This window comes from Neoarius graeffei, chromosome 2 (assembly GCF_027579695.1).
Source record: "Neoarius graeffei isolate fNeoGra1 chromosome 2, fNeoGra1.pri, whole genome shotgun sequence".
Taxonomy (NCBI): Eukaryota; Metazoa; Chordata; class Actinopteri; order Siluriformes; family Ariidae; genus Neoarius; species Neoarius graeffei.
Window position 1 is genome coordinate 13,402,729 of NC_083570.1, and position 17,674 is coordinate 13,420,402.

The 17,674-nt window shown below is 41.0% G+C and overlaps 1 protein-coding gene across 6 annotated transcripts in view; it reads left to right on the forward strand.

Moving 5' to 3' along the window:
• The window catches only part of dtnba (dystrobrevin, beta a), a 62,245-nt gene extending 48,449 nt beyond the window's left edge, over window positions 1–13,796 (forward strand). For 4 of the 6 annotated variants that reach the window (XM_060913836.1, XM_060913835.1, XM_060913837.1 and 1 more), the window contains 8 exons: window positions 139–212; window positions 297–410; window positions 805–901; window positions 1,123–1,143; window positions 1,299–1,473; window positions 1,616–1,705; window positions 1,803–1,853; window positions 9,073–13,796. In XM_060913836.1, the coding sequence (XP_060769819.1) occupies window positions 139–212; window positions 297–410; window positions 805–901; window positions 1,123–1,143; window positions 1,299–1,473; window positions 1,616–1,705; window positions 1,803–1,853; window positions 9,073–9,161 (711 nt within the window). In that variant the 3' untranslated portion in view covers window positions 9,162–13,796. The remainder of the gene's footprint in view (window positions 1–138; window positions 213–296; window positions 411–804; window positions 902–1,122; window positions 1,144–1,298; window positions 1,474–1,615; window positions 1,706–1,802; window positions 1,854–9,072) is intronic. The other 2 variants (XM_060913839.1, XM_060913840.1) reach the window with 1 other exon arrangement.
• The last annotated feature ends 3,878 nt before the right edge of the window (window positions 13,797–17,674 follow it).

Below are 17,674 nucleotides of genomic sequence, written 5' to 3' on the forward strand. Positions count from 1 at the left end.
GTAAGACACATACACACACTGCATATAACTTGGCTTAAGTGTCTGACTTTTAATCGTGTTACTGTAGTAACAATAATGCCATTTGCAGCTGCATTTCTGTCAAAGCTTCTGACCAATCACATACTGTGTTTTCCTCAGAGATCTCCACAGCTGGACTTCGACAGTAACAAGCATCAACGACGGCTCATCGCAGAGCTGGAGAACAAAAACAGGTACACACTCGCAGCTGATGATGATTTCTCTGCAACGGTGTGTTTAATTCCTTATATACTCCGTGTGTGTGTGTGCGCACGCAGGGAGATCTTACAGGAGATTCAGCGTCTGCGTTTGGAGCACGAGCAGGTGTCCCAGCCCAGTCCGGAGAAAGCTCAGCACAATCCTACGCTGCTGGCTGAACTGCGTCTGCTCAGGTCGCACTCACGCTTCTCTCTCACACACACACACACACACACACACACACACACACACACACGTTCATCACACTTTCTTAATAGAGCTGCACTAATGTAAGTAAATGTAACTTCTTTCACAGACATTATACAACATTAGACACACACAGATAGATAAAAAGTATGATGTGTCATTCTTTAATTAAAAATTAACAGTGGTATAAGAAGTGTGTGTGTGTGTGTCTCTCTCTCTCGCTCTGTCTTTCTTTCTGTTTCTCTTCGAAAAATTGTTAAAAACTCTCTTTCAGTCTCACGTTCATACTCTGTTTCTCCCTCTCCATCGCTTTATTTTCCTTGAACAGTGTTTTATTCTTTAGATAATTGTGTGTGTGTGTGTGTGTGTGTGTGTGTGTAGGCAGAGGAAGGATGAGCTGGAACAGAGGATGTCTGCTCTGCAGGAGAGCAGGAGGGAGCTCATGGTGCAGTTAGAGGGACTGATGAAACTACTGAAGGTACACACACACACACACACACATCTATATCTGCATTAGACAACCACTAGAGGGCAGTATCTCTCTTCCTCTGTTCTTGTTTTGCCTTTCACACCTCTCTCTCACAAACATTTATGAATAACAGGCGAGATCTTTCCTGTCTCTTGTTCGTTCACTCATTTTTTTTCCCTCTCCTCCTCCTTCTTCTTCTTCTTCTTCTTCTTTTCTGCTGCATGCTGTAGGAAGAGGAGCAGAAACAGGCTGTAAGTTTTTTCACTCGGAGTCTGTGTGTGTATTAGCGTATGATTCACACTTGTTTGTTTGTGTTCTTTAGTTCTGCACAAGTGCTAAGTATCAGCGTGTAATAAACACTTTTTATTTTTCTGTGTGTGTGTGTGTGTGTGTGTGTGTGTGTCAGGCCCAAGCAGCAGGCACTCCTCAGTCCTCTCCCAGCCACGCGGCCTGTCGTCCAATCCCCATGCCCGTTCGCTCCACAGGCTCCACACCCACACACACTGGCCACACCCCCTCACATATGGTTCAGGACTCTCTGGCTGGAGTGGGCGGAGACGTGCGCGAGGCTTTTGCTCATGGTGAGAAGGAACGTAAATATTCATAACGTCGGTCTCTCTTGCACTACCTCATGCTCTTTTTCTCCCACTGACCCTCTCTGTGCAACTGTGTCCGTCTCTTTCTCTTGGTTTCTCTTCCTCCCTCTCTCTCTCTCTGTTTTAGGAGCACGCAGAAACCTGCGTAATGATCTTCTTGTAGCAGCTGACTCCATTACCAACACCATGTCCTCCTTAGTTAAGGAGCTGCACACTGGTAAAACACACACACATGCTTTAAACAGCACAGAGTGACTTTATACAAACGCAGTTTAACCACAAAACGTCTCACTCCTGTGTTTGTGGGTGTGTAGAGGAGGATGGAGCAAGGGAAGACGAGAGACTGCGGAATGGGAAAGACCGAGGTACACCCCACCACGCCCTCCACATTGACTGCAAATATATTATTAACACCTCCAAGCCACTTCACGTACACATCACTTATACCACAGAGAAATATTACACGTTCACTCGTCTTCAGAAACTTCAGTCTCCCAACCAAACCTGGAAAGGACTATTCTGGAAAAACGGTTCACCTGCGCGGGAAGAAACGATGCAGTAGTACATATTAAAATCGGCTACAGACTACAAGAGCACTTCATAAATAAGCAAAGTTCTGGCTCTGTGCTCCAGGGTGGTGTCTGAAATGTAACCATGACTGCGCCAGTGAAGCGTCTTATACAACCCCGATTCCAAAAAAGTTGGGACAAAGTACAAATTGTAAATAAAAACGGAATGCAATAATTTACAAGTCTCAAAAACTAATATTGTATTCACAATAGAACATAGACAACATATCAAATGTCGAAAGTGAGACATTTTGAAATTTCATGCCAAATATTGGCTCATTTGAAGTTTCATGACAGCAACACATCTCAAAAAAGTTGGGACAGGGGCAATAAGAGGCTGGAAAAGTTAAAGGTACAAAAAAGGAACAGCTGGAGGACCAAATTGCAACTCATTAGGTCAATTGGCAATAGGTCATTAACATGACTGGGTATAAAAAGAGCATCTTGGAGTGGCAGCGGCTCTCAGAAGTAAAGATGGGAAGAGGATCACCAATCCCCCTAATTCTGCACCGACAAATAGTAGAGCAATATCAGAAAGGAGTTTGACAGTGTAAAATTGCAAAGAGTTTGAACATATCATCATCTACAGTGCACAATATCATCAAAAGATTCTGAGAATCTGGAAGAACCTCTGTGCGTAAGGGTCAAGGCCGGAAAACCATACTGGGTGCCCGTGATCTTCGGGCCCTTAGACGGCACTGCATCACATACAGGCATGCTTCTGTATTGGAAATCACAAAATGGGCTCAGGAATATTTCCAGAGAACATTATCTGTGAACACAATTCACCGTGCCATCCGCCGTTGCCAGCTAAAACTCTATAGTTCAAAGAAGAAGCCGTATGTAAACATTATCCAGAAGTGCAGACGTCTTCTCTGGGCCAAGGCTCATTTAAAATGGACTGTGGCAAAGTCGAAAACTGTTCTGTGGTCAGACGAATCAAAATTTGAAGTTCTTTATGGAAATCAGGGACGCCGTGTCATTCGGACTAGAGAGGAGAAGGACGACCCAAGTTGTTATCAGCACTCAGTTCAGAAGCCTGCATCTCTGATGGTATGGGGTTGCATTAGTGCGTGTGGCATGGGCAGCTTACACATCTGGAAAGACACCATCAATGCTGAAAGGTATATCCAGGTTCTAGAGCAACATATGCTCCCATCCAGACGACGTCTCTTTCAGGGAAGACCTTGCATTTTCCAGCATGACAATGCCAAACCACATACTGCATCAATTACAGCATCATGGCTGTGTAGAAGAAGGGTCCGGGTACTGAACTGGCCAGCCTGCAGTCCAGATCTTTCACCCATAGAAAACATTTGGCGCATTATAAAACGGAAGATACGACAAAAAAGATGTAAGACAGTTGAGCAACTAGAATCCTACATTAGACAAGAATGGGTTAACATTCCTATCCCTAAACTTGAGCAACTTGTCTCCTCAGTCCCCAGACATTTACAGACTGTTGTAAAGAGAAAAGGGGATGTCTCACAGTGGTAAACATGGCCTTGTCCCAACTTTTTTGAGATGTGTTGTTGTCATGAAATTTAAAATCACCTAATTTTTCTCTTTAAATGATACATTTTCTCAGTTTAAACATTTGATATGTCATCTATGTTCTATTCTGAATAAAATATGGAATTTTGAAACTTCCACATCATTGCATTCCGTTTTTATTTACAATTTGTACTTTGTCCCAACTTTTTTGGAATCGGGGTTGTACACTACAGTACAATAAAGAAATCATCCACGTAGTTTATCTTCTTCACATGTTTCATACCTTTTTAAAAGAATAAAACAAACATATAAACGTTGCACAGATTCTCCGATTACCTGTATGCACCACCCCCGTTGCGGTTTGAGTCCAAACTTCGGTGATCTCTAGTCCTCGTGATCCTCTTCACGATCCACATCAGGTGCAGGAAGGAAGTTATCTGCACTTGTAATACCGTACTTACTCCACTGTTGACGAGACACACCTGTTAATTGAAACTCGTTCCAGGTGACTACGTTGTGAAGCTGGTTAAGATAATGCTAATAGTGTGAAGTTTAGTAGGCCGCATCTTAAACGTGTTAAAAATTTTTGTCTTGTCATGTACAGTTAGGTCCATAAATATTTGGGCAGAGACAACATTTTTCTAATTTTGGTTCTGTACATTACCACAATGAATTGTGAACAAAACAATTCAGATGCAGTTGAAGTTCAGACTTTCAGCTTTAATTCAGTGGGTTGAACAAAATGATTGCATAAAAATGTGAGGAACTAAAGCATTTTTTTAAACACAATCCCTTCATTTCAGGGGCTCAAAAGTAATTGGACAAATTAAATAATTGTGAATAAAATGTTCATTTCTAATACTTGGTTGAAAACCCTTTGTTGGCAATGACTGCCTGAAGTCTTGAACTCATGGACATCACCAGACGCTGTTTTTCCTCCTTTATAATGCTCTGCCAGGCCTTTACTGCAGCGGTTTTCAGTTGCTGTTTGTTTGTGGGCCTTTCTGTCTGAAGTTTAGTCTTTAACAAGTGAAATGCATGCTCAATTGGGTTGAGATCAGGTGACTGACTTGGCCATTCAAGAATATTCCACTTCTTTGCTTTAATAAACTCCTGGGTTGCTTTGGCTTTATGTTTTGGGTCATTGTCCATCTGTATTATGAAATGCCGACCAATCAGTTTGGCTGGATTTGAGCACAAAGTATGTCTCTGAATACCTCAGAATTCATCCGGCTGCTTCTGTCCTGTCTCACATCATCAATAAACACTAGTGACCCAGTGCCACTGGCAGCCATGCATGCCCAAGCCATCACACTGCCTCCGCCGTGTTTTACAGATGATGTGGTATGCTTTGGATCATGAGCTGTACCACGCCTTTGCCATATTTTTTTCTTTCCATCATTCTGGTAGAGGTTGATCTTGGTTTCATCTGTCCAAAGAATGTTCTTCCAGAACTGTGCTGGCTTTTTTAGATGTTTTTTAGCAAAGTCCAGTCTAGCCTTTTTATTCTTGAGGCTTATGAGTAGCTTGCACCATGCAGTGAACCCTCTGTATTTACTTTCATGCAGTCGTCTCTTTATGGTAGATTTGGATATTGATACGCCTACCTCCTGGAGAGTGTTGTTCACTTGGTTGGCTGTTGTGAAGGGGTTTCTCTTCATTCTGCGATCATCCACCACTGTTGTCTTCTGTGGGCGTCCAGGTCTTTTTGCATTGATGAGTTCACCAGTGCTTTCTTTCTTTCTTTCTCAGGATGTACCAAACTGTAGATTTTGCCACTCCTAATATTGTAGCAATTTCTCGGATGGGATTTTTCTGTTTTCGCAGCTTAAGGATGGCTTGTTTCACCTGCATGGAGAGCTCCTTTGACCGCATGTTTTCTTCACAGCAAAATCTTCCAAATGCAAGCACCACACCTCAAATCAACTCCAGGCCTTTTATCTGCTTAATTGAGAATGACATAACGAAGGAATTGCCCACATCTGCCCGTGAAATAGCCTTTGAGTCAATTGTCCAATTACTTTTGGTCCCTTTAAAAACAGGGTGGCACATGTTAAGGAGCTGAAACTCCTAAACCCTTCATCCAATTTTAATGTGGATACCCTCAAATGAAAGCTGAAAGTCTGGACTTTACGTCCATGTCCATTATATAACTACAACTTGAATATGTTTCAGTAAACAGGTAAAAAACCAAAATTTGTGTCAGTGTCCAAATATATATGGACCTAACTGTATATTTAGGCCTGTTTGAGTATTTTTCGCAATATCTTAATACATTTTCTGTTAAAAGGAAGACGTTTGTCTTTCCTTTTTTTTTCACAAGGAGTGGATATTGGGCGATAATAATATCGGTTATCAAAAGTCACAGACCTGTTTTATTGTTTTTGGTATCGCTGCCAAAAAACAGGCCCAATCTAGCCTATCGTCATCAAACAAAAGCCAACATCGTTATTGATTCAGTTCTAATTAAGTGTCCTGCTGCTTCCAGACTGAAGTGTAGTTAAACCTGCGCTGTGATGTTTACAATCTATAGTGTGTGTGTGTATTGGAGAGCTCTTTATGCCTTAATTACCGTACTTGTTAGTATCAATGAGGGAGCCGTTTATGAGTACAGAGGAGTCGTGTGGGATGTGGAGTGATTTATTTATTCCCCCCCATATACTTACTTCCTGTCTGGTCAGAAGAGAGCTCACCTAGCGCTTTATAGTCCAGCTCTGACTGTGAACCAGCCTCATTATATTATACTGGATAGAAGTCTGTCTTTTAACACTCGCACTCCTCGCCGTCTCACCAATCCCACGTGTATTCAGTTTAAACAGCATCTCAGTATAAAGCAAAGTTTTCATTTAGGCATGAAGTAAGCACCGATTCAGAACGACTTGCATTACATTCCCATCACATCACATCTGGAAGCGGGTTATTCCTCTTACATCACGCCAATTTGTCAGCAATTGAGTTTTTTTTTTTTTTTAATTAAGAAAAGAACAACGTGGCGTCCTAGTAACCATGCTGTTAAAAGAAATGCCAAGACTCCTCATGTAAGAGTTTTACTGTTTTCTTTTTTGGTTTTTTGGGGTTGTTGTTTTTGTTTTTAATTTATTCATTTATTTTATTTCTCCTGTATGCTCTGTTTTATAAACTGAGCTGATTTCATTGCTGTTTTCCTCGATTAACCCAAAAGAAAAGAAAAGCTAGTAATGCCAAACAAGCGGTCTCGGACTATGAATTGTCTAAATTTATTGGTTTTCCTCCCCTTATGAAATTCTGTCTCTCAAAAAAATTAATATTAAACTGCAGTGCAGGACATGAATAAGTGGAGAGGGAGTCTGTTGGTTTTGGCTCTCTATTCCACACTGCGCATGTGGATTTGGAACACAATAAGAGCTTTATAGGAGCACGTCGCTGAAAAAAGAAATAACAAATACGCCATATAAACAGTGAGTCGATTCAGAGTTGAATCGGTATCTCGCTAGAGTTCATTTCCTGCAGTGAATTGATTCAGAGTCATATCGTTTTCTAAATAGGGTTCACTTCATGCAGCGAGTCGTTCAGAGTCGAATCGCTTTCTCAGTCGAGTTCACTTCATGCAGTGAATTGATTCAGAGTCGAACAGCTTTCTCACAAGGGTTCGCTTCCTGCAGTGAATCGATTCGGAGTCGAATAACTCTCTTACAAGGGTTCGCTTCCTGCAGTGAATCGATTCGGAGTCAAATAGTTTTCTCACAAGGGTTTGCTTCCTGCAGTGAATCGATTCGGAGTCAAATAGTTTTCTCACAAGGGTTCGCTTCCTGCAGTGAATCGATTTGGAGTCGAATAACTTTCTTACAAGGGTTCACTTCCTGCAGTGAATCGATTCAGAGTCGAATAACTTTCTTACAAGGGTTCGCTTCCTGCAGTGAATCGATTCGGAGTCAAATAGTTTTCTCACAAGGGTTCGCTTCCTGCAGTGAATCGATTCGGAGTCAAATAGTTTTCTCACAAGGGTTCGCTTCCTGCAGTGAATCGATTCGGAGTCGAATAACTTTCTTACAAGGGTTCGCTTCCTGCAGTGAATAGATTCGGAGTCGAATAACTTTCTCACAAGTGTTCGCTTCCTGCAGTGAATCGATTCAGAGTCGAATAACTTTCTCACAAGGGTTCGCTTCCTGCAGTGAATCGATTCGGAGTCGAATAACTTTCTTACAAGGATTCGCTTCCTGCAGTGAATCGATTCGGAGTCGAATAACTTTCTCACAAGTGTTCGCTTCCTGCAGTGAATCGATTCGGAGTCGAATAGCTTTCTAACAAGGGTTTGCTTCCTGCAATGAATCGATTCGGAGTCGAATAGCTTTCTCACAAGGGTTCGCTTCCTGCAGTGAATCAAGTTGAATCACCTTCTCATAAGGGTTCACTTCATGCAGCGAGTCGTTCAGAGTCGAATCGCTTTCTCAGTCGAGTTCACTTCATGCAGTGAATTGATTCAGAGTCGAACAGCTTTCTCACAAGGGTTCGCTTCCTGCAGTGAATCGATTCGGAGTCGAATAACTCTCTTACAAGGGTTCGCTTCCTGCAGTGAATCGATTCGGAGTCAAATAGTTTTCTCACAAGGGTTTGCTTCCTGCAGTGAATCGATTCGGAGTCAAATAGTTTTCTCACAAGGGTTCGCTTCCTGCAGTGAATCGATTTGGAGTCGAATAACTTTCTTACAAGGGTTCACTTCCTGCAGTGAATCGATTCAGAGTCGAATAACTTTCTTACAAGGGTTCGCTTCCTGCAGTGAATCGATTCGGAGTCAAATAGTTTTCTCACAAGGGTTCGCTTCCTGCAGTGAATCGATTCGGAGTCAAATAGTTTTCTCACAAGGGTTCGCTTCCTGCAGTGAATCGATTCGGAGTCGAATAACTTTCTTACAAGGGTTCGCTTCCTGCAGTGAATAGATTCGGAGTCGAATAACTTTCTCACAAGTGTTCGCTTCCTGCAGTGAATCGATTCAGAGTCGAATAACTTTCTCACAAGGGTTCGCTTCCTGCAGTGAATCGATTCGGAGTCGAATAACTTTCTTACAAGGATTCGCTTCCTGCAGTGAATCGATTCGGAGTCGAATAACTTTCTCACAAGTGTTCGCTTCCTGCAGTGAATCGATTCGGAGTCGAATAGCTTTCTAACAAGGGTTTGCTTCCTGCAATGAATCGATTCGGAGTCGAATAGCTTTCTCACAAGGGTTCGCTTCCTGCAGTGAATCAAGTTGAATCACCTTCTCATAAGGGTTCACTTCATGCAGTGATTTGATTCAGAGTTGAATCGCTTTCTGGAGCACAATATGATCCTTATAGGAGCACTTCACTGGGGGGGAAAAAGGAATATACGCAATTTTGCCTTTTGGTGAGGTGTCTGACGTTATCTATTAAAAAAAAAGAAAAAGTTGTAGCTCTGTCTTCCTTTTTCAGTGTATGCTGTCATTTGATGTCAGAATTACTCAGATAGAAGGCGTGGTCTAAAGTTTGACAGATTATTTCTTGACCCGATTCTGTCCTCTTTTCAGGTGCAGCGGTTGGACAGGTGCGAGCGATCACTCAGCAGACTCCACCCAGAGAAACGAAGCGCTCTGTTCACACCCCGCTGTCATCATGATGATGACGACGACGAGGACATTGTAGGAAGAAGCACGACAATGATCTGATGGTCTCACATCATCCAATCAGAGAAGAGCTTCAGGAGCCACTGTTTATAACTGATTATAATTTTTGAATGGAAGATCCTGTTGGTTTTATTTTTTTTCCTGTTTAGGTTTGGTTTGTTTGTTTATTAATAAGCTCTGTTTGATTTTGCTGATTGATTTGTTGAAAGCTAAAAAAAACTACTGATTAGGCCCCCGTTTTGGACTGCGGACGAAGGACGAGGAGCTGCTTCTAGTGAGGGTTTGAAGTTTTTATGGTTTGGAGAAAGTAAAGAAATGAAGGTGAAATGAAGGAGGAAAGAGGGATGAGGTGGGAAAGGTGCTGAAGGTGAAGGAGAAAGTGCTGCGATGTGAAGGGTGAATCGTGCAGGTCGTCGTTATGTGGTTAAAGAGAGGATCTGTTAGCGTGTGCTGTGTTTAAGGAACGTGACTGAACCATTTTGTGCTGTTAATTTATTTTTTTCCTTTTGATGTTTGTGATTTTTATTTATTTTCATCGGACAGCTTTTCAGCTCTTGCAGGCGTATGTGTCAGAGGACATCTTCATGATCGTAAATCTTTGGGCAAAAATGAGGCCTAGTTTTAGACTAAATTATTTGTATTTTAAAAAAAAATTTTTTTTTTTTTAGTCAAGGGCTAGACTTCATCTGCGTTCCTTTATGGATCGACGTGTTTCATTGGGCAGCCTGTTAACAGGAAATCGACACCCACTAGGCATCATCACCAATCGTGTTCATCTTTACTTGAAAATAGATTCGAATCTAGTGGCAGCTATTTTTTGGTGCTGAACACAACTAGACTACTCTTGGTGTGCTCTCACAACTATTCATCTGTTTGTAGAGTCTGAATCAGCGCGCAGTTGATTCTTTTGATTCGTTTGCTATTTGGTTTGGCTTCACACTTAAATGAAGCGTGTATAAAAAAAAAACATCGCCTGAAGGGAGTGTAGAGCTGAAGACGTCCTTGTAAAACTCTCTTCAGAAATACTTTGATAGATAAAGCTTAAAAAAAACAATCAAGTACCCAAGCAGGAAGAACACAGAGCTGACACAAAATAAGTGACAGCATATTTCTATAAATAAGTTTAAAATGTTTTTCCATATTTCTTTTCTTTTTTTATTTGTTCTTCAGGCCACATAACATTTCTGTATGCACTACAGCGCTGTCTCAGTTCAAAGCATGTCTGATTCACTTCACACAGTGAGTCGGTTCAGTGTCAAATCACTTTCTCAGTTTTGTTTTCCTCATTCAGTGAGCCGGTTAAGAGTTGTGTTTGATTCAGAGTCGACTCACTCTCTCTCAATCATGTTTGCTTCATTCAGTGAGTCGGTTCAGAATCGAATTGCTTTCTCAATCTTGTTCGCTTCATTCAGCGAGTCGGTTCAGGGTCGAGTCGGTTCAGAGTTGAATCGCTTTCTCAATCGAGTCCGCTTCATGCAGTGAGTCGGTTCAGAGTCGAATCACTTTCTCAATCCTGTTCGCGTCATTTAGTGAGTCGGTTCAGAGTCGAATTGCTTTCTCAATCGAGTCCGCTTTATACAGTGAGTCGGTTCAGAGTTGAACCACTTTCTCGATCGAGTCCGCATCATGCAGTGAGTCGGTTCAGAGTCTGAATCGCTTTCTCAATCCTGTTTGTTTCATGCACTGAGTCGGTTCAGAGTCGAATCACTTTCTCAATCGAGTCCACTTCATACAGTGACTTGGTTCAGAGTCGAATTGCTTTCTCAATCCTGTTCGCGTCATTTAGTGAGTCGGTTCAGAGTTGAATCACTTTCTCGATTGAGTCCGCATCATGCAGTGAGTCGGTTCAGAGTTTGAATCGCTTTCTCAATCGAGTCCACTTCATGCAGTGAGTTGGTTCAGAGTCGAGTCAGTTCAGAGTTGAATCACTTTCTCAATCGAGTCCGCTTCATGCAGTGAGTCAGTTCAGAGTCTGAATCGCTTTCCCAATCCTGTTTGTTTCATGCACCGAGTCGGTTCAGAGTCGAATCACTTTCTCAATCGAGTCCACTTCATGCAGTGACTTGGTTCAGAGTCGAATTGCTTTCTCGATCCTGTTCGCGTCATTTAGTGAGTCGGTTCAGAGTTGAATCACTTTCTCGATCGAGTCTGCATCATGCAGTGAGTTGGTTCAGAGTTTGAATCGCTTTCTCAATCGAGTCCACTTCATGCAGTGAGTTGGTTCAGAGTCGAGTCGGTTCAGAGTTGAATCACTTTCTCAATCGAGTCCGCTTCATGCAGTGAGTCAGTTCAGAGTCTGAATCGCTTTCCCAATCCTGTTTGTTTCATGCACCGAGTCGGTTCAGAGTCGAATCACTTTCTCAATTGAGTCCACTTCATGCAGTGACTTGGTTCAGAGTCGAATTGCTTTCTCGATCCTGTTCGCGTCATTTAGTGAGTCGGTTCAGCGTTGAATCACTTTCTCGATCGAGTCCGCATCGTGCAGTGAGTCGGTTCAGAGTCGAGTCGGTTCAGAGTTGAATCACTTTCTCAATCGAGTCCGCATCATGCAGTGAGTCGGTTCAGAGTCGAATCGCTTTCTCAATTGAGTCCACTTCATGCAGCGAGTCGGTTCATAGTTGAATTGCTTTCTCAGTGAAGTTCAGTTTGACTTGAAGCAGACCAAGGCTGAGCTCACACACCAGGGTTCTGTTCAAATGGACTACGTGAAGGCACTCTTAGCTAGCTAAAAAACCGACAGAGTTAGCATTTTTGAAGCAACTCTGTCAGAACTGTTTTGAATTTCTGAAATATTGAAGACGCTACCATTTTGATAGCACACAAAAATCCTGCCTGCCTTGTGTTTGGAACGCAGTGTTTGGAAAATTTGCCCTTTGAAGTATCTGATCATGAATTCGCTCCTTTTTGCTGGAGTTTGTGTAAATATTAAAAGTTGTAGATGATTTTAGTTTTATAGAACTTGCTTGAGGTACAGACATAAAGAAGGACAGCAACTCGATATACGTGTACTGTGTTCCGAACAGGACCCGTCCCCATGATCCCAGACTCTGTTTATAGTTTTTATTTGAGCACTATTTGTAGTTGGGCACACACACGTGCGCGTACATGTCCGTGTATATCTGACCTACCTTTTCTTTTCTTTTTTAAAAAACAGGGTGTGCGTGTGAGTGAGTACATAATGCTGGACTGTCACTATAATGAAGCTGACTTTTATTACCCGAGTCTCAAGTGGGATTGTGGGAAATATTTAGTATTTTTAGCCTTTACCTGTTTTTGGAGGGGGGGGGGGATATCGCATATAATTCTGCCAGAATGTCTTGCCAAGTTTCCTGTGTGTGTTTTTGGTTTATAGGCTTTATATATTAAAAAAAAAAACAACCAACCAAAAAAAAAAAAAAGCAGCTGCGCCTTTTTTTTCCAGTATAATTTTGCTGTGACTTTTTTTTTTTATATGCACATGCGTGCACATGCATGTCTTACAATACTTATGAGGACCTTCCATTGATAATTTTTAATGGAAGTAATTAAAACTATGCTAAACCTAACACCAAACTTAACCTCCGTCACCAAAAAGGAATTTATTTTCGTTGTTATTTTTTTTTTTTTTTACATTTTTAAAATAAAAATGTTTTCAGGATATCAAACTTGCCAGGTAATCCTGTCCTGATGGGGACATTTTTGGTCCCTACCAAGATTTGGAAATTGCTATAAAAAATTAAAATCCCCCCCCAAGATTAGCACGATGTGTTTTAGAAATCACGATCTGGAAAGAAAATATTAGAACACGGAACGCCCAAAAGACAGTCAGATATTTTCAGTTTACGCTTTTCATTTCTAATACAATTCACTTGTTAGGTTTTTGATGTTGCGTTTGCATACATCAATAACTCCTCCTTTTTTTTTCACACTTAATAGTAAACTGGTTGTTAAATATCATTCATGTTTTGTTGTTGCATTGCTTTTATTGTTTGTTTGAACAAAAAGCAGAGGAAAAGTGCCTGTGTTCGGCTGCCACGCCAAGCGATTGCGAAGTAAAACCATGAAAATAGAGTTTATAGACTTTATAGTGTTTATAGAGATGATGATTTATTACTAAACAGAACGATGCGTAAATGCAGTCTGGTTGAAAGAGGCTTCTGAACTCTGAACGTAACCACTTTCATTAAACAGCTGTTCAGGAATCCTCTTTTGGTTTGCGCTTTATTCACATTTGTGTGGTTGTTAAAAGTAAACAAATCCCTCATGATGTGCCATGGATGGATGGCTTGAGGGGGGAAAAACTTTTATTCGTTCATCCGAAACCTTGATATTGCGATGGAGGTACAGAAAACACTTTGTGGCGTTTCATGTTTAATTTTCACCTTTTATCATGATTTAAAAAACAAACCCATTTCTACCAGTTTCCACTGAGTGCTTTATTGATAAATAGAGTTTCATATTCGTGTGTGTGTGTGTGTGTGTGTCGGGTTCGGGGGCTCATGGTGCCGGTAACCATCAGTTTCGTCCTCGTCCTGCTCGAGTCTCATGACTGCCGTACAGACTGTGTTTCATATCAAACGAATCAACTCCGTCTCTGTTTTTTTTTTTTTTCAAATGTATCAAGAATAAATGCTATTTTTAAAAGGAAATATTTTCAGTCTCTTTCTTTATTTGAAGCCGTTCATTTTTATTTCTTCCTCTTTCTCCCAACAGTTGTGGTTAAAGGGGAACTGAAGTCATTTTTAAACTTGCTTTATTTCTTAATTAACGTGTTATTCAATTACCTTTTCGGTTTTAGTAACCTTATATCGTGACTCGTATTGGCAACTAATCGCAATTAAATATTATACTTATCGGCCTATTCGGTTTTTAGCCGTGTTGAATTTAGTTCGTTTGGTCCACAGCAGGCGTCGCTTATCCACGTGATCTTCACGAGACTTGTGCGAGACTTCAAAATGTGAAGCGTCAGCCAGGTGTCAGCGCCACCATTTTGAAAACTGTTTTCCAAACGAAGTATTGCACAAAAACGAGTTGAAATGACGATTACTGCCTACTTTTTTCAAACTTTCCTGATCGCTATCAAAACAAACTAAACTTCCAGCTTGATTACGTCAGCATTTGAAAGACTGCGTGTGCGTCTTTTGACAACCCCTGTGTCCGAAATCGCTCCCTACTCACTATACAGGGCACTATAGACTGACGACGCCATTTTGTAGCGCTGTCCGAAACCTTAGTGAGGATTATTTACACCCTATATAGTGCACTCAAAGTATCCCACAATGCATCACGAAAAGTAGTGTACAACGATGGTGACAAACCAAAGCAATATATCCCATCATGCATTGTGGTCATGCTGAAAGAAATCAAATGTGAGTTAATAAAAGGAAGTGGCGAAGAAGAAAAAGTGTTCAGCCTTGATTTAAAAGAACTGAAAGCTGCAGGTACTTTGTATTGATTAATGTTGGAAATGCGCTCAGTATAATATGGATTTATCACAAAAAATCATGCATGTTTATTATTTTGAAACCCACCAGCCGACTGATCTGGCACGTTTTAATTGTGCGACAGTAATGATGTAAATACCAGCGCAACGGAGTAGTGTCCGAAATCATTTTTTCATTTTACCAATGAGCTCACTGTATAGTCCTCTATAGAGTAATTCCCTATATAGGGAGTAGTGAACGAGTGAGTGATTTCGGACACAGGGAATGTTGGCAAATGTCGGTCGCTTTGATTTCCGCTGTACGTTTTACTTCCGTCCTACGATGTCTCGCACAGGCCTCAACGAATCTTGTTTACGGCCGTCGCTTTGACATATAGACTGATATATTACAGAGCATATTTCAAACACTCATAACTTGCTATAGCAGCGACAAAATAGCGATCAAAAATGTGTTCGCGTATTTAATAAAATGAGAGAAATAGAATATTGATAATAAAAATTTGCCTTCAGTTCCCCTTTAATGGTGAATGATGACTGACTCGGATGAAACTAGACTTTCAGGGCTTTAAGAGTATATACAGTTTTTCGTAACTAGCCTAAATTTAATGTTTAAATGTTTTTATTGTGGTAGGTGTTTATCGTGTTTTATGATCAAAAATACTTTTTGTGCAGTCAGTTGTATCTCTGTATTAATGTTATTGTGGAAAGGTGTGAATTATTTGCCCGCCAGGCAAATAATTCACTTCCCTCCACTGTCCCATCGCCCTGCTCATCAGCAGCTAAACACAGAGTCACGATACTCTACACACAGGAACCCAGCAGTGTCCTGAACTCTAATAACGGTAAAATTATTAATTTGTTTATCCAGATTGAAAATGTCCAATAAGCTTGTAAATGGTATGGGATGGAGGAGAGAAAGAGTTAAACTCCTCTGTGTCTGGACTCGGGCTCGTGAGTATAATATGGATATAATCTGAATGGAAGCAGATGATATGATCTTGATATTTAATCTTTTTAATATTAAAAATGGTTTGTTTTTATTTTTAAATTTTGTATCTTTTTAGATTTTCAAAAACTCGCTTAATTTATTAAGAAATGTATTCTCGAATTACTGTAAAAACTAAGGAACAAAATTCACAATTTTCTTCGATATTTTATTCCCTATAATTAAAATCTAGCAAACATGTATTTAGATGTGTATCATGTTGAGTAGAAGTACAGCGGTCAGGATGCGAAAATTAAACGACTTCACACAGGAAGCAGAATAAGTGTTGTATAGTCAAAAAGGAAGGGCGTTGATCATTAGCTCATCCTGTGACCTGTTAGAATTAAAACGGCAGTATGTCAATTCTGTCCGTGAGGTATATTGCAATATAAACATTTACAAACCAAATCATTTCATCCGTCTTGTCCATGTGTGTGTGTGTGTGTTGCCTTTTAGAGAGCAGAACAGCACTGTTATGAATGGAAGCAGGGCTTATTTCAGGGCCAGAAAAATACAGCTTGAAATGAAACAAGAAAGCAGATTCATTGCATGGCTGTATCGCAACTCGGAGTGATTTTTAAGGTTTGTGTACTTTGTGTTCAAAATGACGATGGGAGAAACAAAGGAAACATTTTAAGATTTTTATTAAATATGTTATATAATAATAAATTAGTATACCCAATGAGCTTTGGGTAATGACCGAAAGAACAAGATCGCAGATACAAGCGGCCGAAATTAGTTTCCTTCGCAGGGTGGCTGGGCGCTCCCTTAGAGACAGGGTGAGAAGCACGGTCACTCGGGAGGAGCTCGGAGTAGAGCCGCTGCTCCTCCACATCGAGAGGAATCAGCTGAGGTGGCTCGGGCATCTCTTTCAGATGCCTCCTGGACGCCTCCCTGGGGAGGTGTTCCAGGCATGTCCCCCCAGGAGGAGGCCCCGGGGAAGACCCAGGACACACTGGAGGGACTATGTCTCTCGGCTGGCCTGGGAACGCCTTCTTCCCGAGTAGCTGGCCAAGGTGTCTGGGGAAAGGGAAGTTTGGGCTTCCATGCTCAGACTGCTGCCTCCGCAACCCGGCCCCGGATAAGCGGATGAAGATGAGACGTTATATTTTAACGAATTTAAAAAAAAAAAATCCAATGCAATCATGGGACTAACTGTATTCAAACTGGAACCTTATTGTTTTAGCACTTAACAAGTGCCTTAATGAGATTCTTCAATAAATTGCAATTTTAGTTTTTGATAAGTGCATTCCGAAAAAAGAAAAAGAGCTCGTAAGACATTTTAAAGCGACAGTTTGCGTAAAAAGATGTCAAATTGACCTCAAATCTGCTGTTTGTACTGTACTGTGCTTCGGTACAGAACTGTGCGCCATTGTGTGAACTACAAACCTATTAAATAAACAATATTTGAACCACTTTATCATCCGAATCACTTCTAACATACGAAAACCGAAATATTAGGCCACGCCTCCTATCAGAGTCCGAAGCTACACCAAGCTGTGTGTTAAAAGATGGCGCTACATGCATATGGTGTTATATACCATTAAAGCGTGGTACCTTTTTCTTTTTAATCCCCAAGCCGAGTAAAGTGCATATAGGTCAGGAATAAAACACTCCACGTCATGCTGTTGTAGGAAAATAATCAACACCAGGGTGGTGCGACGAGGCAGGCTTACTGTTACTGCTCTCTAGCTGATTACTTTCCTCCAACAACACGTCCTGATGTACCACAGCGATTTGCAAACGTTTCATTACAAATGGATATTTTTTTAAATAGATGACATGCTGCACTTTTTATCCGTTCATAGCTACATTTAAAGATAGACCGCCTTTCAGATTTTTCAAGTGAAGGTCATAAAAATAAATTTCCCCGACACCTAATTATTTTTGTTTAGTGGACTGAAAGCTACTGAGTTCAAATCACAGACTTGCAATTTTATTAGTTAAAAAAAAAAATTATGAATTTAAGGCCACTTGGCCCTAAATTCTCTCCGCTATTTTTTCCTGCTTCATCATGACCCAATACAAGATACTACGTCATGCATGGCATCGCATCGCGTCATGTGGTGGGCTTTCCCCGTTCGCGCAAGGCATTGTGG